The 24,246-nt window shown below is 43.2% G+C and overlaps 1 protein-coding gene across 2 annotated transcripts in view; it reads left to right on the top strand.

Moving 5' to 3' along the window:
* Positions 1-24,246, top strand: part of ITGA6 (integrin subunit alpha 6) — a 71,819-nt gene that overhangs the window by 20,162 nt on the left and 27,411 nt on the right. For both annotated transcript variants that reach the window (XM_080668447.1, XM_080668448.1), the window contains exons 2-11: positions 10,041-10,165; positions 11,795-11,874; positions 13,007-13,262; positions 14,768-14,899; positions 18,166-18,376; positions 19,066-19,259; positions 19,398-19,486; positions 20,178-20,296; positions 23,025-23,123; positions 23,358-23,419. In XM_080668447.1, the coding sequence (XP_080524573.1) occupies positions 10,041-10,165; positions 11,795-11,874; positions 13,007-13,262; positions 14,768-14,899; positions 18,166-18,376; positions 19,066-19,259; positions 19,398-19,486; positions 20,178-20,296; positions 23,025-23,123; positions 23,358-23,419 (1,367 nt within the window). The remainder of the gene's footprint in view (positions 1-10,040; positions 10,166-11,794; positions 11,875-13,006; positions 13,263-14,767; positions 14,900-18,165; positions 18,377-19,065; positions 19,260-19,397; positions 19,487-20,177; positions 20,297-23,024; positions 23,124-23,357; positions 23,420-24,246) is intronic.

Genomic DNA, 24,246 nt, shown 5'->3' with positions numbered 1-24,246 from the left:
GCCCACAAAAGTGGAGCTGGGAGAAAGCCTTGTCCAGGCAAGTTTACTTTGGGAAAAGTGAAAGTTGAGCTCAGGGTCTTGAAGGCAAATTCATGGGGGAAGCGTGGAGCTGGAGTTCGGAAATTGTTGCTAAGGAGAGCTCCTGTAGGTGGGGGCAGGATGGCAGGAAGCACAGTGAGCAAAGGCACCAAGCAAGGCCTTGTGTGCCCGGAAGTGAGGAGAGTTGGGGCAGCTGATGGTAGATGGCTGGGGTGTGGCTAGATGGCGGAGGGATGGCTACCAGTTGTATTGGGAAGGGTATTGGGCTTGAAGTCCTACTCATGTCAGGTAATGTCTGAGCTTTGGTGTATTCGTCTCTAAATTGCTGAGACATCTCTGAATAAAAGTGGATGTGACGGACTTGTAATTACACTGTCATAGTCTGCTCACTTGCTGCCCTTCTTGTGAAAAAGAACTTTGGGCTGCCTGAGGAGTAGCCACCTAGGGTTGCAGTGAAGAGTCCCGGTGCCTAATCTTACTGCTGAGACTGTGGAGGAGTTTGACATTCTGGGGAGTCCTCTCAAACGATACAATGAAATATCGTTTTAGTTTGATTCAGAAAGAGGTGGAATATGGTCAGTTTCCTTGTCCATCTTTCTCCTCCTACTAGTTCTTTGCAGGTGGTTAATTGTTTTGATTATTAAGGCGATAATGCAGGCCACGTAATTCACTGTGACCTGGGCAGGTCCTTTATAAACCATCATCCTTGTCTCCCTGAAATTGGGGGCTCAGATGAGATCAAACTGGGCTCCTTGCGCTCCTTCAGGACACCAAGGGGTAGTGGGGGGCGGTGGGCAGCAGATCTGCCCAAAGGGATGCTAGGGCGCAGTAATATTTACTAATGCTCAGGGCCGCTGGGTATCAATATTGGTGAATGCAGAGGTCTCAGGTGTATTTCTTCAATCTCCAAATAACCAATCACCAAAATAAGGAAAATAGTCACTTCATAACTATAAACTGATTATCTCTCTCTCTCTCTCTCTCTCTCTCTCTCTCTCTCTCTCTCTATATATATATATATATATATATATATATATTTTATTTATTTATTTATTTTTTTTTACTAATTTTCTGGTTGCAGAGGTGAGAATCAGGCCAGGCCCTCTCTCCCCTGAGAGGAAGTTGGCACAGGCAGAGGTGCACAGTCTGGGTGAGAGCGCAAACAAGCTTTAATGCCTCCTCTCCTTCTCTTTACCAGGTGGAGCAGGGAGGGAGGAAAGGGCAGAACCCCTCCGCCATCTAGCCAGGCTACCAGGTGTGCTGCTGGTGGCCAGGGGATGGTGGAAGGGTGTGGCATTCCCTCTTGACCACTGTCCCTGGGAAAGCAGGCACTTCGCTCTCCAGCCGGAGGAGGGACAGTGCTGCTGTCCGTGGACAACTAGAGAGTCCCTGGTTGGGGAGGCAGGCTCTCATAAAGCCGGTGGAGCTTGGTGACCAGGCAGGCTGCTCATGTGGAGATTGAGCACAGGGCCTCCCAGGCCGAAGCACTCACAGTGCCTGTGAATCCACGGCCAAATCCGGCCACTCCATGGAAATGCCAAGCAGGGCAGCATTACATTCAAGCGGCTGCATGAGTCCGTTCCTTCGCCAGCTTTATATCTGAGGCTGGGGTGACGGTGTAATGTGGCTTCCACACTCAGGCATTTTTTGAGAATGAAAGGGGGCCCAGGACAAAGGTGTGAGCCAGGACTGACCTGGGGAGCTTGTATGTATGGTCAGCCTGGCTGGAGGCTTGAACCACTCTGTGCTTCGTGGATAGTCCGATGACCAAAACTGGCGCAGTACAACATGGCCTTTGTGCAGAAGAGCCTAGCTTCCAGGAGAGACGGCGTGGCCCAGGGCCTTTCTCACGATGTCTGTCCAAAGCGCCATGTTCTCCGATCTGGGGGTCTTCATTGAAGAGCTCTTTTCTGCACACCCTTGAATATAAGGCAAGATTTCTTTTCACCCCAAAATGATTCTGCCTTATATCTGAGCCTTATAAAACCATTCTCCTGTGACAGCTGCCCTCTTGATTACTTTATTGTGAACCACAAAGTTCTGTTTGTTATAAACACATTAGCCTAAAAGGACCATAATTAGTTGTAATGCGGAAAGAGGTTAAATTTGGTTTCAAATATTTTAAATACAATAAATTGATTTAAAGAAGTGAGCCTAAATTTCTTTGCCTCCATTTAGTAACGTTTCTTTAGGACTTGACATCCTGATTGCACATCTTGGATATTGTTATAAACTTGAACATGTCCTGGAAGTGCTCTGGAAAACTGGCTCAGACATTGCTTTTAGGAAGTAATGTCAAAGAAACATAGGAAGTTTGAATAAAACCACTTCATGAAATACAAATAAAGCTATTTTAAGTGAATGTTTAATATAATGTTATTTTACACTTTTATATAAATGATCAAATGTTGTCAATCAACTATTTCATCTACATCATAAAAGTCTAAATACACAAAGTGGCAAAACAGCACACCTTTTTTGGATTTTTTCCTGTGGAAGGAGTCTCACGTGTGTAGGCCTGCACCTGGCGTATGAGGGGTGGTAGCAATGCTGAAGAGATGTGGTAACAGCTGGGAAGGACATTCACCTTCAACTGTGGGGGAACTAGGCTTCGATGAAAATCTGATTCCCTCAAGAAATTGGATTTTGACTTGGGGTTCCAGGTGGTACTCTGGGTGTACTTCCTCCAGGCTCCTCAGGGCCCTGTAGTGGCTGGGAGATGACCGACAGGCAGAAAGCAGATGGGCTCTGCTTTGACCTTACTGAAGGAAGGAGTCACAATCAGGTGGGGACTGAGAAAGGAGGGGGTTCTCCCCTGTGACCACCTGGGGGTCATCAGTGAGGCGGAGCCTTGTGAGGAGGCGTGGCTCTGGAACGGAAGGTCTCTGTGGAGGTCCACAGATGCCACATGACACCCTTGTCCACTACCTCTGCAGAGTACAGGCTGCTGGCATTTATTATTCTAGCCAGAAACAAAACAAAAACCGTAACACTTCTTTGGCAGGGAGAGGGATGGAAATGTTGACATGTGCATGTTTTACAAAGCTTAAGTCAGTTATAACTCAATTATAAAAGTAAAAAAGAATGGGTTCCTGTAGAAGAGGCGAGGGAGGCAGTGACGTTGTTTTCAAAAAGGGTAGGGTTCCTAGTGTGAATGCTGGCACCCCAAGGATGAAGCCTTTCTCCTCCAGCGTTAGAGGAGTGGCCTGCAGTCTGAAAACAGCTCCCTACCCGCTGAGCCTAAAGTGAAAACCTCTGGCAGCAGGCCCCTCCCAGAGCTCCCTTTCAGAACTCCTGCTCTGCTGAGACCCAGCCAGAAAGCGGCCTTTTCATACAACAGCCAACAGGAGAACCAAGGATTAGAGCTGGCAGCAGAAAAGGTGACTGAAGTAACCAACAGAAAAACGGAAAGAAACAGATGATCCAGGGACAGGAAGAGAACTGGGGAGGAGAGACCTCCAGGTAAAATACTAAAATACTCAGAACTTTGAGAACATACTAAATTCACAAAATAAGAATAGAGTGCATTATGTGAATGGCACAATCAGAATAAAAAGCTTTTGGAGATTATAAGTGCTGACATTTACATTTTTATTGGATTTAAATTTAATTGAAATTTAAAATAGAAGTACTGGAAAATAAAGTTGAAAAATCTCAGAACCACAGAGAGGGCAAGAAAAAGAGAGAGAAGGTAGATTCATCCAAAGATAATGGACTGAGGGAAATGATCAGTGCAGGGTGGGTGTTTCCTGGAAAGTGATGTGCTGAGTCTATACACTGAGAGAGGCCACACAGTGCCCAGTGAGCGAATAAAGGCTCCCGCACAGACACTGTCCTGCTGTTCAGAACACCTAGGGCAAAGTGGAGAGCCTCAAAGTCACCCTCAAAGAAACGAAAATTGGACTTACATCAGAATTTTATCGGCATCGCTGGATACTAGAATAAATTAGGGTGTTAACATAAAAGAAAATGTTTTGCCCTAGTGTCCTATACCCAGACTACCTAGCTGTGGAGAGTGGGATAATGACATTTTTGTCTATGCAGGGACTCGGTTTACCTTTCATATAGTGTTCCTTAGGGTGTTATTTAAGGAAGTAATTCAAATAAGAGGACAATGTGGGAACCCAGGTCAAAGCAGGTCAAGCCAGGAGGGCAGGGAGGGAAGTCCCAGGAGGACCCTGTGCAGCAGGCCTAGAGGAGCAATCTGGGTGGTGCAGGAGTGCAAGGGCTCTGAGAAGGAAACTGGGACAGAGGCGGTCCCAGTTCCATGCAGGTACGACTGGGAGCGCAGGAAAGACCGAGGCTAGAATAAACGATGTAAGGAGAAGGAAAGGCAATGAGAAGGGAAAGCCACGAAGAGCAAAAGTCATGGTCCAGATGCGAAGTACACCAACTGATAGAATGTAAGATTAGTCTGACCTTGATGCTCGGAACGGTTTCCTTTGAGGTCAAGGGCTTCTGATACTGGTCTCAGATAAGAGGATCATTTCAGTGCAGTTTGGTTCAGCACTGAATAATATTTACCTGTTGGCGTTAAAGAACAGATGACCGAATTGTGGTCACATGACAAAATGTAAGTGGTAATGGCTCTGATAATAATGTAAAAGTATAGCTAATGGACAATTGGTCTTGGAGAAACCAAGAGGAAAGTTTGGGAGAAAGGGTTAGATTGCTGATAGCGTTATGTCACTGCCTGGGGAATGGAGAGGTTGTGTTAGAAGTTAATGAAGGGAAAAGTAGAGGTTAACATACATTATTTAAAACTTAAAGGGTAGCAAGTAGAACAACTAAAGTAATATAGTTATTAAACATAGACAAAACAGCAAGTAGTTTAAAGTTCTTTTCATATTGTGGGGTCAACAAGTACTGCTTAAAGCTGATATATCAAGAAATAAATGTATAAACAATATCTAGAGTTAAAAATAAATTCAGAAATTTAAACAAAAAAAACAAAAAAACTTTGCCCATAGAGTGGGGATTGGGATGAATTTGGAATCAGTTGCTTTCCATTGTAAGTTCTTTCTTTTTTATTTGTATTTTTTACTTTAACAAAAATTAAAAAAAATTACATTGAAGATGGGTTTAAATGAAGAGGTAACAGTTGAAATGGTTAATGCCATCTTCTAATCTTTTAAGGCTTAATTTGGACAAACTAAGAAGGCTGTGTTTTAAATTAAGCAATAATAGTGTCCTTGTTCTAATAAAGCAATATTTCATGTTTCCTGAGACAAAGTTGCATGTCTCGAGGCAGGCTCTTTAATCCTTGAGGAAATGAATTATTGCCAAAAACAATGAAGCAAAGCTGCTATTGTCCCCAGAGTTTGGAAAGTGCCCTGGTATTTAAGACTTCTGGTTGAAGTAGTTATATAAAAGTATGCTAATTGGGTGAGAACTTGACTATAGGAAACAGGAGTGTGGCGTATTTGAAGAAGTTTGTTGAAATAACCTTGTGGCTACTGGCATGATAGGGAATTCTGAATCTTTGTGCCGAGAATTCTGATCTAGACTCAAAGACTTGAATTGATATAATATTCTCAGTTACAGTCTCACTTGTGTAGTTAGCCTTCTACATTGCATTTTACTATTTCAAATTTTATTCCTCATCAGTTTTGTCCTGTATTCTATTTTTTTATCCTCACCCGAGGATATTCTTTCCATTGAGTTTTAGAGAGAGTGGAAGGAAGGGGGAGACAGAGAGAGAGAAACACCGATGTGAGAAACATTGACTGGTTACCTCCTGCATGTGCCCTGACCAGGGCCAGAGATCGAGCCCGCAACCCAGGTATGTGCCCTTGACTGGAATTGAACCCAGGGCCCTTCAGTCTGCTGGCTGACGCTCTGTCCACTGAGTCAAACCAGCTAGGGCTTGTTCTGTCTTCTAAATGTGGGTTTTCAATATGTTGGAATCCCCAGGCAGCTTTTATGTCAGTACCGCTTTAAAATAGTGGAGGTCATTGTCCACTGCCCTGTGGAAAGCAATTTCAGAAATAATTTTTCCTGTTCCTTTGGTATCTAAAACTATCTTCATTCAAACCCAAATTCTTATCCTTCCTTGATGCAGTTTTCCTTTGGACTGATATGGAAATAGGCTTCTTAGACACTGTTCTGTTCATTTCCACTACTTCCCGTTGGAGGCCATAATTTATATCGCTGAGTCCCTGTCACGCTGAACGTGGGTTGTTACTGTAGCTCTGAATTCCTCCATACGTACTGGGTGGGCCAGTACTAAGAGCAGCTGCTATTGCGTGCTTCTTCAGAGAACTGAGCTGAACAGCCGGCAGCTGCTGCCTGGGTGCCAGGAGCTGCTGTGGGTATCTTGTGGTGGTGCCCAGAGATGCCCGCTGCTCACTCTGAATCCAGCATCAAAGGGCATTGGGGGCAAAGGGAAGAAAGCTGGGGTTTGAGCAGAAACTGGGTTTTGGTGTGGCCCGGGGGTCCCCTAGATGCAGGCTGTCCCTCCTGGAGCTGCGCCCTCCCTGCTGGCTCAGGAGCTGGCTTTGTGCCGGACAGCGTAGACCAGGGTCCTGAAGGACTTGGGGTAGGAAGTAGATGGGTTGCACCAGGGACCGTGTCATTGACTGGACACAGCTCTGTTTTTGATTTGTTCTTGCCAGACGCAGCCTCAGCTAATGGCTGTGTCCTCCTGTGATGAAGGCTGGTTCTAAGCAGAATGAAGAGTTTGCTTATTTCTTGAACCAGAGAGGGCAGCTTTAGCTTCACCTTGAGGATTGCCAGTTGTTGAGTTTGGTTGGGGTGACTGGGTTCTCCCAATAAGGTGCTTCCTTACCTTTCCCATGACTCTGATTTTATCTGACGTAACCCCTCCCCCATCATTGTTTTACTGATTTTCCTGTATGTGTGGTCCCAGGGACACCCCCTTCCCCCATGACCGTCTGCTTTTCCTCCTCTGGCTGCTGGGGCCTGGGCCTGAGGTCACAGAGCACCCCTGCCTTCTTCCACCCCAGGTGGCGCCTTAGCCACAAGGGTAAGGGACTCAGTGGAAGATGGCGGTGTACCAAGTAGGGAGAAACCCTAGGACGCAGCCAAGAGAAAAGGGGCTGGAGGAAGTGCTGCTCTGTAAATGGAACAATCTCTGCAGCTTTTTAAACAACACGACGCAAGGAAACACCTGTCTCCTGCAGGGCACAACAGGCAGCGGAAGTGTGGGGCTCTGCGGGCTCCATCTCATCACTCCTATTCCTCTGGCTCCTTCCCTCTCAGCCTTCCCTCTGGCTCGATGCTCCTCACCTGGCCCCTCCAGCGCCACCCGTACCTCTGGGTGACACCTTCCTCCCAGGCAGGCTTTGGCGCCCTCCTCTGGCTGCGCACAGCACTCTGGCCCGCCCTCGCCTTTCCTCTACCTTCCTGTGGTTTAATGACCAGCTTATGGATCTGGCTCCACAAGGGACAGTTTGGCAGGAAGGGGAGGGGATGAGTCCTTATTCGTCCTAGGAGGCTCTTGAGTGTTTGTGGAGTGAATAAGCGAAGGAATGAGCAAGTACAGTACACAGGAAACAACAGGCCCCATACCTGCCCCAGGTAGGTTGCCAGCCTCCTTGGGCGTGGATGAGGAGGAGACGAGTCGGTCAGAGGAGACACAGTAATAATCTTGGAACTCTGGGCTGCTCCTAGCCTTCCGGTCGGAGTTGGTTGCCTTTACAGGAAATCTCTTCCCCGATCTTCACCCCACCCACTGCAGTCGTGCTGTGGCGCTGCCTTCCCGCATTGAGTCTTGCATACAGTGCAGGTCTTATTTCAGTGTTTCATCTGGGTAGGGTTTGCCCTTTCAGCGGGTGGTAAATGCCTAAACGTCCTGCGTTCTATTTCCTAGGAAGCCTTTTAAAAGGACGGAGGAAAAAAACATTGCTCCAAAGTCATTTTTGTCTTGGCTCCCAACTAGTTGTGAGATCTTAAGGCAGAGCAATCGCCCTCCTTCCACAGGTCTCCCCGTTCTCCATCTGGATAGCCGGAGGCTGAATGTGCTCTCTGTGCTTCCAGTGCTCACACCTCGTGGCTCTGTGATTCTGACCCCCACAACTTGCTTATCCCTGCCAGGACCTGGGACAGGGTTCCATCCTCACATCTGCCAGGTAATTGAGCTTGTTTGCTCACAGTCCAGGCCAGTTCACCTCTCAGCTCTTTGTCAGAGCTCCTGGGATCATGGACATGAATGGAGACCCCTGTGGCTCTTGGCCTTGCCTTTGCTAAGAAGTTCCAGGCACCAAAGACTCTGCCTCGGTCCTGCTCAGACTCAGTTCCAGGTCTGAACTTTGGTGTGATTCGTTTTGTCCCTTCAAAGGGTAGGGAGGATTGGAGGAGGCGGCTGACTGGGCCACCGTGCAGGGGCCTGGGAGGAACGATGGTGTTAGGGATACATGTTCCCACGTGAGTCAAGCCTCACTCAGTCTGTAAGACCCTGCTTCACTGGCACAGCCTGGTTCCCCTCTTTCCTGAGTGCATTTTCTAACTGTTGCACCCACTGCATTGCATTGGTTAAAATAAAAATTCATTAAATCCTTCAGTGGGTTCACAGCAGAGGCAGAAGTGGTAGGGGACTGTTTGGTTTGTGGGTTGATTTTTTTTTTTTTTTTTTTTTTTGCTTCTGTATCTAAGGTTTGTGGATTTCTTGAAGGCCGGGAGTGGCCTGTTTTCTGTGTGGGGGAATTTGTGGTTTGTTCATATTAGTTTTCTCGGCTCTTTTCCTCAGTTCCAGCCTCATTTCTCTCGGTCTAGTCAGGTGTGTGTTCTTTCTTGAAGCGTTTGTCCCCACCAGTCAGCCAGATCCCAAAGATTGTAAAACTGCTGGTGAGTAAAGAGCATTAGCAAAGGGAACCCGGCAGAAAGGTTGTGGGGTCTCCAAGGATCCCTCCTGTCTGTGAAACAGTGAGATTTTGAGGATTGTGTGTTTGGGTTAGGGGCCCCTCTTACAGGAGATAGCAAGAACCCCGGGTGGGAAGAAAGAAGCAATATTATGATGTCTAGTACATACACGGAACCACCCAGACCCTCCCTGAATCCTTTGTGCAATACTGATCAGGTGATAGTGGAGGAGTTTGTCGGAGATGGTAAGATTGCCAAGATTAGTAAGAACTGATGGGGAAAGAGGCCAACAAGTGCAAAAGAGAGGAATTCATTGAGTTTTCTCTTGGGCAAAGGGTAGGTGCTAAATCAGTAATGTTAAAAAATAAACTGGTGCATATTAAAATGTTTACAAGCTTATTTGAGCAAAAATGGGTTCACATCGCCAAAATGGAAGAGGTTAGTGCTCCACCAATAGGAGCGGGGGGAAGATTGATACAGAAAAGCAAGGAAGCAAAGAAAGGACAGTGCTTGATCAAATATAGATTAAAGCCTCATTGGCTGTTTGTGATTGTTTGTCCTTAGGCTTGATTTGGTAACCTTGACATTTACAAGCTTAGATTTTTTTTTTTTTTCCCTCACGTAGGCCACCGTGACATCAGAGCCCCGCCAGTCTAATAGCTTTCTTGTTTAACTCACTTAACAATACAGAAGCTGAAATCTAGGGCATAGTAAAAATTACCTTTGACAAATACTGCAGGAAGACACAGTACATGTTAGAAATTGACATTTTTCTGTCACTTGTTATGTTGAATGTGGCCGTTTCCCCCCTTCCATTGTGAGGCTGTTGGTTTTGTCTGTTGAGTTCCATAGGATGTCCTGGGCGTAGGTGAAGGGCTCATGTTCTCCGAAAAGTGTCTTTTAGATGGAACTCGGGAGCGAGCTGCTGCTGCTGCTGCTAGGGGAGGTGGGAGAGGTGGACGGATCTTTTGTTTGGTTTCAACAGCCCCTCTCCTCGTGCTTGACTTGTTAGGAGTTGCATGTGTATGTGCTGTGGTCACAGGACTCGACCTTTGCTCCCCCTCCCTGCCGAAGCTGCAGAGACTTGGTGGGCTCCTTGACAAAGAACAAGCCCAATATCTCGGTACTGACTCACTGAGATGTATTAAACTCACAGCTCCAATTCTCTGTTTTGTCCACAGGTTGCTGGTGGGGGCCCCTCGGGCAGTGGCCCTTCCGCTGCAGAGGGCCAACCGGACAGGTGGCTTGTACAGCTGCGACATCACCTCTCGGGACCCGTGCACACGGATTGAATTTGACAACGATGGTGTGTTCTGTGCTCACTCAGTGTTCCCTGGGCCAGCCAGCTCCTTGGTACCCCACTTGCCCTTTCCATGAGGAAGGAAAGGGGGACCAGCATGCATTCTTGGAGAGAGGGCCACTTTTAATTGCATCAGCCTTAACTGTTCCTTGTTTGCCCTGAAAACATTTACTATTTTCCAAGTCCCATTGAGTATTGCTGCTCCTCCTAGCCCTTATACAGTGTATTGATGCTGCCACCTAGTGACGTGTTCAAGTTCTACAGGAGGCTGTTGAAAAGCTGAATTGAGAGCAGGAAAGAGAATTGAATGTGCATGTCTTGTACATAGCAGCCAAAAGTTCTCACTTGCTGTTAAGTATTTGGGAGAAAGCCGATTTTAAATTTCAGATCTCTCTGAAATGAGAGCTGACCAACATGGGTAAAATTTGCCCTGCTGTCTCAGGTAGAGACTTGTTTTGTGAGGACTGTATTTTGGGCAGAGCAATTATTAGCGACTGAGAAGCTCCAACCAAACCTAATTTGACATACGTGGTCTGAGTAGTTTTGCAGATTCATGTGTTATTTTTATGTTCTTCTCTTGCTTTTTCATCTTTTAGAAATGACTTTTTTTCTGATTAGAAAATAATACATGTTAATTATGGGAAACTTGTAAATGGCAGCGACCTATAAAGAAAACCCACTGGTGCCCTAACCAGTTTGGCTCAGTGGATAGAGGGTTGGCCTGCGGACTGAAGTGTCCCAGGTTCGATTCCGGTCCAGGGCATGTACCTTGGTTGCGGGCACGTCCCCAGTAGGGGGTATGCAGGAGGCAGCTGATCGATGTTTCTCTCTCATAGATGTTTCTAACTCTCTATCCCTCTCCCTTCCTCTCTGTAAAAAATCAATAAAATATATTTTAAAAAAAGAAAACCCACTGGTAATGTAGACAGAATCGCTTTTTTTTTAACATTTTGGCATTTCCCTTCTGTCTACTTGAAGTTGTTTAGTTTCCATAGTTTTGTAACGATTCCAGATTGAAAATTGTTGCCTGCCATGCAGGAAGGGCAAAAATTTGTATAGAAGGTCATACAGTAGGTTCAAATTGATATTGAAATGAGCACATGGTGGTATTTACGGTGTCTTTCTTTTTGGGGGGCAGAAGGAGTGAAAGGAAATATACCCCTTTCTTTCTTGGCATCGATAGAAAAATACAATAGAAACCTGAGGTCTTATCTTCCCGACTCCAGTAAAGAAAAGAACAGCTCATGCTGTATGTAGCAGATTTGGGAGTGTGTAGAGAAGCGTACACTTTCTGTTAGTTTGGATGGTAGTTGGATTTTGGAAGCTGGAAGTCTTAAATTTTCAAATACCTCTCTGTACTGGGGACACTAGGTGTCAGAGGGCGAAGGGCCACCTGGTAAGCCTGTGTATTTTGTGTAAAGAATTTTATGCAAGAGCCTTACCAGCAATCACCCATCTGTTTTATTAAGATGAGAAGTAATTTTTCTGGACTGAGTAGCTGAATTTACTAAGTAGTTATGCTTGGAGTCAATGCTGTTTAGAAACAGTTTCTTGTGTTTTTGTTCATCTATTGGTTCATTGCCTGTGACAGTCACGTTGAAGTCCTAACTGTGTAACCTGTGCTGCTTTCCACAGCCGACCCTTCCTCGGAGAGCAAGGAAGATCAGTGGATGGGGGTCACTGTACAGAGCCAGGGTCCCGGCGGCAAAGTGGTGGTGAGTAGAGGAGCGTGTTCATTTCACCGTGTCTGAGTGCCCGGCTTACCGCAGTGAGCACAGCAGTGCTTTTCTTTAGAACATTCCAATTCAAAGAACTTATTAACAAAATTCTATTGGGTATCTCAAACTCTAGATGGTCTTAGAATAAAAAAAGCAAAGCAAGCTGGACATTGTCCCGGGAACCATGTAGCTTTTATAGGTGAGGTATAAAAAATATGGGAATGGTCATGGAAAGGAAGGTCAGATTTTTTAAACTCCCATGATTTATTCTGAACTTCTTCAAGTAGAAGTGGTAGCGAAAATGAGAGGGTCTGTTAGATGGATTATGCTGGGTGACCTTGGAAGTGACCCCCGGGCCGGAGTATGATGATCTTTCTGTGTCTCCTTCAAAATACGATTGCTATAACAAATGTATATAGAATTTGGAGAAAAAAATGAGCATGTACTGGACGTTGAATTTTGCTATTGAGGGCGGTATTATGGGAAATAGACTTGGATGTTGTCAAGTATTTTCAGCCTGTATTGTGTGGGTGCAGCTTTGAATACCCTGTAAAACCGTAGAGATGATTTCATCTCTCCCAGCAGTGTAGTTCTCTCTGCCTTATAGGATAAACTATCTCAGAGCTTAGGTTATAAATTAGGATGTAGGATTATAAGGGAGTAGTATGGGTAAAAGGAAAATGTCTGGTTTGGCCATGTTTGCCTGATTCCTGTGAAAATATGCCCATGGTTTCTCTCCTCTGCAACAGGCTATTTTCACAAACATACTGATGTGAAGGTTTATATAGCCACGAAGCCAATTAAATTAAGAAAATGAAATAAGGTGTTTCCATTGTTTATGTGACAGCTACATTTATAAATAAATTACCGGTGCATTGCAGATTGGCATTCAGTATTCAGATCGGACATTATTCTTTGGGTGAAAATAAGACAGGAGTCCTATGGTTTCTATAGGCTGGATAAAGGTCTTCTTAGTGACACTTTGGTGGAAGATTTACTGGTTTCGGATCCAATCCCAGGATGAGGGCACATTTAACATCCTTTTTATTATTGACAGTTGTATCCATTTGTAATGAAAACCATAAGATTTGTAGACATGCGTGGGCTACTTTATTCCATCTGTTTGCAGACATGTGCTCATCGATATGAGAAAAGACAACATGTTAATACAAAGCAGGAATCCCGAGACATCTTTGGAAGGTGTTATGTCCTGAGTCAGAACCTCAGGATTGAAGATGAGATGGATGGAGGAGACTGGAGTTTCTGTGATGGCCGACTGAGAGGCCATGAAAAGTTTGGTTCTTGCCAGCAAGGTGTAGCAGCCACTTTTACTAAAGACTTTCACTACATTGTATTTGGAGCCCCGGGAACTTATAACTGGAAAGGTATGACGTGTGTTTATAGAAATAGAGATTAGACTATATTATTTCTATGATATGCACCAAGGTTTGGTAAACTTTAAATTAAAACAAAATGTGTTACAATGTGCTTGTAAGTTATAGACGTAGGGGAGGATATTAAAATCTCTGAATCATATGACTTTCAAAAACAAACAATGGTGCAAGTATATGTTTTAAGAGATTTTTTTTCTCCACCAGCAATTTACATTAATACAAGTAGTTAACTTTTTCTGTAAGTATATGATAATTAACACTAGTAGTTTAACATTAGTGGTATTGCTGTTTTATATATGCCTCTCATGAAGCTGAAAGTCTTAATTTTAAGGTAGTGATCTGAAAACTGGTAAGAATTGAGTCTGTCATGTACAAATAACAATGTCTTAATATAGGCATTCCTTTCATTATATGCTATCTTAAAAGGCTGTCTTTTGCTAATAGACTTAGAAGGGTAGATGGCAGATTAGGGAATTTTGAGATGATAATTTCAGATAACTTGCAGAGAAGTTGTTTAATGGTATTGTTTAATTATTGTGATGTAGTAAAAGGAGACATGGGAAGGGGGAGGGAGAAGAATGGCCCACATTTTAAGAAAGTTATTAAAATAAATTTTATGTTATAACATTTTCGTTAGTCAGGAAAAACTTAGGAAAACTTTTCATTTCCATTAAAAAACTTCCAAGTTTTTAAATTCCTGTTAGATACAACCCTTGAGAACACTTACTCTGTATGTGATCCACAGTGACCTTGGGCAGAGTATCCTTTGCCCCCCAAACTACCCCCAATCGAATCTTTCCCATAACGGTATTTGTTAGGTTATTTCGAGCTAATCAAAACAACACATTTAATTTAGAAGTAGTTTTATTTTAGGAAGAACAGATGCCATACATAATAAGACAGAACAATAAAAACACCCAGCAATTATGTATGCTTTAATTTACAGGAAACATGTCTTGTTGTTTTATTAACCCTGACTTAGAAGGTTACTCTTTTTAAAAAGTCACATAGTGGGTTTTTTGTAGAAAATCTTTTTAATGAAGGATTTAAAAAAATGAAATATTGGTTAAAGTGAAGAACAGATCAAAATATTAATTTCATTTTACACTATAGTAAAGAAGGTAACAATTTTGGATTATAGAAAATGTAAAGTATCATCAGGTTCATATCATTTTTAAAATATTGTTTTCTGTAGATTTAGCTAACTTTTCATTTTCATCTACTTTCATGGCATTTTAAAGATAATTCATGAGAATGCATGGGGCATTTTTTTTTTATTATTAGAACAACTTTCTTTGACGTAAAAATTTATATGAACATGATTTTTTAATTTCAAAACCTCAAAAGTCATTTCTTTTTTCTGCCTTTTCTTTCTCCTAACTTTTCTTGCTGTACTTAGTGTGATAACATGAGAAATGTTTTATTAGGATCCACCTGTTTTATTTTGCTTCATCTTCACTTTTTTGTTGTTGTTTTTTACCATCTCATTCCTTTAGGGATTGTTCGTGTAGAACAAAAGAATAACACTTTTTTTGACATGAACATCTTTGAAGATGGGCCTTATGAAGTTGGTGGAGAGACTGACCATGATGAAAGTCTAGTTCCTGTTCCTGCTAACAGTTACTTAGGTAGGAATGAGAGGAGACGGCACGCCTACCTTTGCAGAGGCCTCTGGGGGACACTGTTCTCCCGAGACCTTGGCCTCTGGGCTGAGAACAGATCAGGTGGAGCCAGGGGCCTGCGGCTGCACTGACTGGGATTTGATTTAGGCCTTGGTGGTTCTGAGGCTTGGGATTCTTCCCTTCTGGCCTCGGCTCCCTCAAGTGGGGACGAACCCTACTTCCTCCTAAAATCGCCTGTCCTCTGCATGGACGTCTGTTTCCTGAGCCAACGTTGGCCTCTGTAACCGAAAAGGGCTGTTCGTGCAGCTGAGAATAAACGCGTGGATGTCAGTGAGCTGAGCTGAGCTGCCTCCCCTCTCCCTTCAGGGCCTCTCTCCAGAGCTGCTCCTAAGAGCCGCATTTATGAAGTTACTCTTAAGTGGCAGGTCAAGACCCCCAGGTCCTTCCGCTGTGATTGCCTTTCTCCAGGGGTTGGCCCTGCTTCTGGATTGGGGCCTCGTGCCACCGGGCCCTGGCGGGTTGGCACAGGGCCTCCCAGCCGAGGCTGAGCAGGACTTGCTGAAGTAGCGTGGGGACACCCAGATTATGGCTAAGTGCCCGTTCCTTAACTCCTAAGGCGTGTTTGCATTACTAATGGGGTCCTAAATTATTCATGTGCATTATGGTAATTACACAAAGGCTTTTAAAAGCTTTAATTCTTAGTATGAAGTGACATAAAGAATAATTATTGTGCATTTCTTGGAAAAAATGTAAAAAATCTCCTAAACCCAAATAGTAACCTATTTTTTTTTTTTTTAAAGAAAAGAACCCATATGCCAAAGATAATCCTGGAACAATGGAAAGAAAAAAATAGGAATAAATATAAGAATAATTCTAAATAATGTGTTAAATACATTCTTAAGAAATTGTTCTAAATGTCAACTTAATTGAAAAATAACATTAAAAAATAAGTTCTAATTATATAGGTATGTACGAACAGAACTGTTAATGAAAATTTTCAGACACTCCCTCCCCCCCTAAAATAAAAAATTAAAAACTTGGTGTGAAGGCACAGAAGAGGGAAGAGAAAAGTTATACTTAACTACTTGTCAAGCACCTATGTAATGCTTTACAGGTCTCATTTGATCTTCTCAACAATCTTCTTCTACACTAATAAAAGAATAACATGCTAATTGAGTGTATCTTCGCGACGCCCACCAGCCAATTAGGAGTGAGTATGCAAATTAACCCAACCAAGATGGTGGGTTAATTTGCATACACAGGCGCCAAGCAGCTGGACGTTCCGCACCATCCCAGTCACTCAGGGCCTCTGGGCAGCATGGGAAGGTGGAAAGGTGGCTCCGGGCCGGAGTGGAAAGGTTGCTCTGGCCAGAGCAAAGGCGGTGCCAGCAGCCAGGGGAAGGAAAGCCCATTTTTGCACAAATCTTCGTGCATCGGGCTTCTAGTATTGTAAGATAAGTATTATTGCCCCTCTTGCTGGGTGTGTGAATGGCTTTGCAGGACATGAAGAGGACATAGGGCCAAGCAATTTTCAGTCTCAGTTACTAAATATGGTTTTTCAAGGTAAATATTATCAACAAACCAATGCTTTATTTGATTATATTTTAACAGACAACCTCTCTTAAATGCTTTATTCAAGGATAAGTTTATGGTGAGAAACATTTAATTGTCATGGCTCTAGGCAAGAAACCAATGCTTTGGTCTTTAGCATAGAGGCCCATGGATTTTACAAGCTTAGTTGCTATTAGGACATTTGGGTATGACACATTTGTTGCTTTCAGAATGGCTTTCCTCAAAAGTGGATGCCTGGGGAAAAAGTCAAGTTTGTGCGGTTACATTTTAGTTGTCCATGCTGTCTGTGCATCTGTCATTTAAGAAAATCAGTGGGTTTTAGGAATGAAATGATCTGCTTGAGGCTTTGGAAGCTGGCAGAGAGAGTGGCTTGCCAGATGCTGCGGTGGCCTCATCATCCAGCAAGCACGGTGGTCGCCGTGGTGCCTCCTACCCGGCATAATTGCTTTTTCTTCCATCTCTTCCACTTCTCGCACGTGCACAGGCCTGCTGTTTTTGACCAGCGTTTCCTACACAGATCCCGATCAGTTTGTTTATAAAACACAGCCTCCCAGGGAGCAGCCCGACACGTCCCCTGACGTGATGATGAATAGCTACCTAGGTTTGTGATCTCCCAGATGACAAATCAATTGTCTTGGTCATGCTCATTTAAAACATTTTTTTTTATCCATACAGAGCATAAATCTTTTTATTTTCTATTTCATTTCAAGTGAAGCCCGCACGAGAAGCATGCTGCGGGGGAGGCTCTGCCGCCAGATGGTTTTCAGAGCTGGGTTCGATTAGATCACCCTGCTCTAAACTGGTGGCTCATCCTATTTCTCGACTCACTGCACACAGTTTGAGAACTGCAACAGTAGTGGTGAAACTTTGCATAAGTAAAACCCAGTAAAAAAGGGTGGCCTTACTCTACTCTGCCTCGCCTCTGTAGAAATACTTGCTTAATTTGAATGGTCTTGATATGGGCATTTATATTTGCCTCCCGATTAAATCTTGAATTTGTAATCTGATGTCCTACCTGACGCTTTACGATGAGATGTTCTAATGCTTTCCGCCCCCTCCTGACAAATTGATAGAGATGATACGTTGCTCACCTCTATTGTTTACATGTGTTCTCAAATGCTATGGCTCATCAATCATGGTTTTGTTTGCATGTTTGTGTCTGAGAACTAAGTGGGTTCAAAATAATGAAATGCTGCTTGTGGTGTATTGAAGTTGGCATTTGTGTTTGCCTGATTACCAAGGGGATTGATGAGTATGGACATTACTAATCATTTATTATAGCAGAACCCCACAACATGCACTCAATTATACTATCAGGTTGTATCTCTGTGTATCTGATGTCAGTTTGCTATGATGATTTAGTATCTGGTTTGATCTCCTTTTACCGCAGGTCTAGTATTAAAATAAGGTTCAAACTGATTCTTACAATGAATGAATCCTTCATGATTCAAGTTGGACAGATGCTAAATAGCACAGGTTCTTTTCTTTAAGTCTTAATATATTCCATAGAAAGCAGTGAAATAGCCTGCTGCTTGGTACTTGTGTCATATCTCTGCGACTCTTCATATCCTAAGTGTGATAGCTGGTGGGGAGGGTCCGAAGGAGAGGGGTGGGAAGCAAAAGGAGCAAGTGGTGATGGAGTTTCCAGTATCCGATGCCTCTAAAACAGAGTTGATGTGAGCTGTATTTTGCTTTTCTAGGCTTTTCTTTGGACTCAGGGAAAGGGATCGTTTCTAAAGATGACATCACTTTTGTATCTGGTGCTCCGAGAGCCAATCACAGTGGAGCTGTGGTTTTGCTCAAAAGAGACATGAAGTCTGCACACCTTCTGCCCGAGCACATATTTGAAGGAGAAGGTCTGGCTTCTTCCTTTGGCTACGACGTGGCAGTGGTGGACCTCAACAAAGATGGGTGAGAGCACGTTAGGTCATTTCGCATTTGTAAAGAAATCGTGGCTTCTTCGGCTTCTGTAGGTCTTGAGAAGAGCCATCCTTTCTTTCAGGTTAGTTGATTCAAAGAATATTTTTGCTGCCAAATTTTCAGCATTCTTTCATGCCTTTATCACTTGTATTTTGGCAGTAGACAATCATTACCCTTCCCGGGATGTAGGATTGTTACATCTTTTTCAGTTTTTAGTTTTTACTCATGTCTCGGGAATGGGTCTGTGAGAATTAAAATTTGGGGCGAAAAATTAACTCGGAAAAGGACACCTACATGGTTCTTCTCTCTGGTTTCTTAAGGGGCTGTTGGAGCATCTAGAATGTCCTGTTGAAAGTAGGGATTGGAGACAAACTCAGTACATAGATCTATGGCTGGTGGTGCCAGTTTGGGTCTGGAGTGGAAGGAGGAGGGGAGTGGAATCTTTACTGGGAGTCTCTGTACTTAGATCTAACTTGGAGAACTGGCTTCAAGTTCTTACCCTCCATAATTTTTCTTTGGTTTTAAAAACCATTTTAATTGATGAGATATTAATTCCAGAGTTGGTGCCCTTTCTATCATATCATACCTCTTTGTGTCCTTAGTACCTGGGCTGGTGGTATTCTCCCCAAGCTCGCTGTTGAGCTGATGGTTCACAGTTCTTCCCTTCCTTATGCTTTTAGGTGGCAGGATATTGTTATTGGAGCCCCACAGTATTTTGATAGAGATGGAGAAGTTGGAGGTGCAGTGTATGTCTACATGAACCAGCAAGGCCGGTGGAAAAATGTCAAGCCAATTCGTCTTAATGGAACCAAAGACTCTATGTTTGGCATCGCCGTCAAAAATATTGGCGATATTAACCAAGATGGCTACCCAGGTAAAATAATAGATTATGAAATGATTATGATTTGTAGATAGATTATTTGATTTGATGAGTTTATGGCATCTTACTTAAAACATTGTATTGAAATGTTTTAAAAATGTAATGTTTGTTAAAATGTGATGTTGTCAACAGATATTGCAGTTGGAGCTCCCTATGATGGTAACGGCAAGGTTTTTATCTATCATGGCTCGGCGAGTGGAATAAATACCAAACCAACACAGGTAACCAGATAATGGGGGGTGTGAACTTTTTGCCTGATGATAGAATATTTAAGTTTAAGTGAATTTTCCGCTAATCACATTTTAGCTTACAAATCTACAATAGTATGAATTTTATCTTTTAAAAAATGTATTATTTGAACATAGGTTGGAAATAGATGTACAGGTAACTGCAGTGACTTGCTTGTTTTAATTGTAAAATGTCTTTGATAAGTGAGAAATCAAAGTAATCCAAGGAAGAGACTATTCTACACTGACAGCATAAGTAGGTGGAAACGTGATGTATTTCCTTTAGTAGCATACTAAGTAGAGATGAAACTGGGCAAAGAGATGATTGTTATTGCATGGATTATTCAGACACCCAAATTTTAAAAATTGCTTTTGAGAAAAATAAGACATTTGGAGGGCAGTTAGAAAGGTTTGGTTTGAAATACCCTGATTGACTTAATACAGTAAACAAGTTCATAAAAAATTGGCTCTTTTATTCTTTGAGATACAGTGTAAATCAGGTGATTTTTATGCATTGTGTGTGTGCTTATTTCTGATTTATTTATAATTGAGTATAATTTATTTATAAGTGAACTCTTAAACTTCAGTTCTTTCTCTTAAACTTGTGTGTCTTTTTCAAAGCATGGGGTGGTAAGAAGCTCATTTTGGTGGCCCCATGTCCATTCTGATGACCTGTTCTTTTTAGGTTCTCGAGGGTAATTCACCTTTTTTTGGATATTCAATTGCTGGAAATATGGACCTTGATAGGAATTCCTACCCTGATGTTGCTGTTGGCTCCCTGTCAGATTCAGTAACTATTTTCAGGTGTGTTAAAAGCATGTTCAATACTTGGGTTACATTAAAATTTTGACCTTTTGAATTGAAATTTGTAATGCCTATACTTCAAAAGACAAAAGCTGGTATGAATTTTGAAGATTTTCCTTTTGCAAGTCGTGTAACAATGTGATAAAAACCTATTTTGTAAAATCTTGCTAATTTTGAACTCACTGAGAAAAAGATAGGTTAGAACTGGTGACTAAATGAACATGTGTATGTGATTGGGAAGAGAAAGAATTCAGGGGAAAAGTTCTCAGTTGTGGTTTGTGTTCATGGTAATATACATCAGTCCTGGACACTTGACCTTCCCAGCTGTCACAGTGGGGAGTGGGAGGTACTTTGTGTCCTCTCAGGTTCAAGCATCCACCCCGTGTTTTATCTGGTGGTTCTCTAACTCTACTTTTATACCCTTTTCTCTCTGTTCATATGGATATTAACCATACAATAGTCAACATTTTTAAAAGGTAGAAGAGGCTATAACATTCAACTATTTCAGCAAAGTTTCCATCGAAAAGCAATTCGAACTTCTAGTTCTAGTTTGAGGTCTAGCCCTCAGGTATCCAGAAGACTTGACTTCCTGTACCAAAATTTTGTTACCAAGTCTTTCCCAGCAGATAACCTGTCTTTAGTTAAATACTTGCTTCTGTCTGTCATTGATGTTTTAACACCCTTACTTTTCCTGTCCTCATAAACTGGTGGTGAATCCTGTAAACTTGTTTCTTTTTTCCTCTTAGATAGTAGGAAAGTAAATTTCAAAATCATTTGATAATGAAAGGAAAACCAACTCCCTTATTTTACACACAAAGCAATGGAGGCCCAGGACTTGCCTGAGCTTTTAAAGCTGGATCCTGTGGGAACAGGGCATAGCACCTAGATCCTCCCAACTATTTCCCTGGGCATTTTTCCCATTAAATCATTTTAGAACTTCAGGGTAGCTAATAAATAGATGCCAGTTAAATACAAGATAGCTGGGTCAAAAAGATTTGTTTTATGTGTTAAAAGGCAAAATTTTAATGATTTATATATAATGTATACTCAGAATTGCATGTGGATGTTGTGTGTTTAAAAATACAAGTAAAAATAGAGTTTGCCCAAAATGTGTTAAAATATTTTCTTTTGAAATTTATGCTACACTTAAGCCTTAATGCTATGATATTCAAAACACTTTAACATCTATCACAACTGGTTTTAAAAGATCTGTGAATTTTTGCCTTTTAAATATGCTCTCAAAACTTGGAGTGTCTCTAGTTGCCGCGATGTACAATAACAATAGGAAGAAAGGAAGACACAGACTGTGGGCAGCATTGGCCTTTCATTGGCTCCCATCTTCCCCGAGAGTGTACTCGTGCCCTCTCTGGCCTACTGATAGATTGATTCCAGAAGCTCAACCTAGTTTTTTGGAATTGGAATGCATTTTCCTATCAGAATACTTCTCCAGGATGGCCGGGTTCACCACAAGCCCACTAGTCAGTCTAACGGAATCTGTGTGGTAATGAAACCCTGGAACCCGCTCTAAGTTCTGGCTGGAGAGAGACAGAGGTGAGAGGTATCTCCCCATCCCACTTGCACCCCCAGCCACTGCACACTTGCAGGACTGTGCCTGTGGCAGAGGTCAGGTCACAGGCCAGCACTGACCCCTTGGCTGTGGGAGAAGAGGTGAATATATAAGGGGGATAGAAGACCTGGTGTGGGATGCCAGCGTCCTGAGTGTTTGTGAGGTTGGGGTGAGGTAGAGGGTAGAGGTTAAGGGACTCGAGTGTTTGCCTACAGAGATATTGTGGGGCAGAAAAGCTGTAGTCCGTTGCGGCATCAGGAGGATAAGGACTTGGGGTTGGGGATGGTGGTTCCAGGGAGGACAAGGAAGGGCGAATGTTTGTAAGATGGAGACCTGTGGTTCAGGATCGCCTGTGTCACTAAAACTCAAGTGCATGCAGAACCCCTAATAGTGAGCATCCCAGCTCATAGGGGTGTATGTTGGTGTCACCTTTGTGAAGGCTATTTTGGCAAGATTACTCATAATTAAAATATACATATTCTTTGACTCATTCTGCTGAGTCGCACAGATAAATTCAAATGTGTGCTGAGATTCATGTGCCAAGGGTGTTTGTCGGGGCTGAGAGCCGGAAACGATACACATGGGTACCGACTAGGAATTGGTTACACCCAGGCTGTCACCTCAGCACAGTGCGGCCCCGCCAGCTGTGGGAACCGGGGCTAGACTCACGTGAACAGACCCGAGAAGACCCGAAATGTTAATAAATGGGAAAAGCAACAGAAAGCATGAAATTTCCCATTTAAATAATCGTGTGTCTTTTTATTTTAAACCAACACGTAGACTATGACGTGTTAGAGAGAATATACAAGGCTACTTGGGAGCTTGGGTGGGGACAGAGACACTATTTGCTTGAAAACTCTGGGACTTTTACATGTTGTACCTATTACTCTTCCAATGAAAAAACAAACAAACCTATTAAAACTAGAACTTTTTACAATTTTCAATTATTTTAAAAATTTAAGTAAATATTATAGAATCGGGTTTTAAACTATATTTAACAGTTACTTTCTTCAGTCATAGAGGAAATAAATTACACGTGGGAACATTTTCCCCTGTGGTTTTTAAGGCGTATCGGGCAGCTGAGTGCCAGTGTATAGGATGAATTCATGTTACATTCAAGGGAGCCAAGGCTGAGCTTGCTTCCTACTCCTTTGTCTTCAGATCCCGGCCTGTGATTAATATTCAGAAAACCGTCACAGTGACACCCAACAGGATCGATCTCCGCCAGAAAACCACCTGCGGGGCGCCCAGTGGGATCTGGTGAGTTTCCCACAGACCCCCTGGGATTCACACGTCTGCTTTGTGCTGACCTGTTGCCCTGAAGAGCTGCAGGGAAGACTGAGAAATGGGCAGAGGGAAGAGGAGTCTGCCAAGCGAATGTGTAACAATTACTCATCAGTGAGCTGTGGGGGGGATTCGAGAGCTGTGGAACATGTGTTTTTTTTCTGCTGCAATAATGCGTCTTTTAAGAAGTATGTGTTCAATTTTATACAGCCTCAAGGTTAAGGCCTGCTTTGAATATACTGCCAAGCCCGCTGGTTACAATCCTTCAATATGTAAGTACCTAGTACCCTTAAAAATGACGTGTTTTCTGTCTGCCAGGTTGGAAGTTCTGCATAAAGAACAGAAAAATAAAACTGCAATGGCCAACATGGGCCCGTGCATTCTTGTTTACGGAATCAAGTCTTACCTGCTGTCTTCCCTTTAATCAGGAGGGTGCCGCACACGAGGGAAACACTCACCATTTGGTCCCCATTTGAATTTTCCAGAGCAGATGGTTTGGGGCAGAATGTCTTGGAAAAGGATTCATTTGCTACCACAACCGTTTCCTCCATCTCTGTCTTTGAACGGCGGTGTGGAAAGTTGGTTTTGCGGTTGCGAGGTGGTGGGTGGTGGGTGGAGGTTGTGGAAGAGTGACTGCGGACGCCCAGTACTGCAGAGGAATTGCCAGTTTGTGCTCTTTGCTCCCGGCCTCCTCCCACCAGGGTTGGAACACTTCGGCTGTGTCCCCAAGGCTGGCCTCGGCCGTCCAGAGACTTGGGCTCTGCTCCTGGTTCCAGCTCTGATACTGACAGACCCTACAACTCCTAGCAAGTCCCTTCACATTTGAGTTTTTATTTTCCCATTCGTTCAAAAAAAAAAAAATGCCTCTAATAGGAATTACTATGTAACGTTGTGTGGAGATCAGATGAGACGAAGTGGTGAAAGCAGTTTGTCATTTCTAAGGTCTCATTCTGCTCCTTCCTTTGTAATCCACATTCTGACAGGGCTCACCGTACTCCAACCAGAGTGACGGTCAATCACGCGCTTCTCTGGTATGTCTTAGAGCAGCCATGCCTCTTCAGGTGTAAGCCACCTGCTCCAGCTCCCGATGGGGGTGTGG

The sequence above is a fragment of the Plecotus auritus genome, assembly GCF_963455305.1.
Source record: "Plecotus auritus genome assembly, chromosome: 5".
NCBI classification, from domain to species: domain Eukaryota; kingdom Metazoa; phylum Chordata; class Mammalia; order Chiroptera; family Vespertilionidae; genus Plecotus; species Plecotus auritus.
This window is presented reverse-complemented; position numbering and strand designations above follow the sequence as displayed.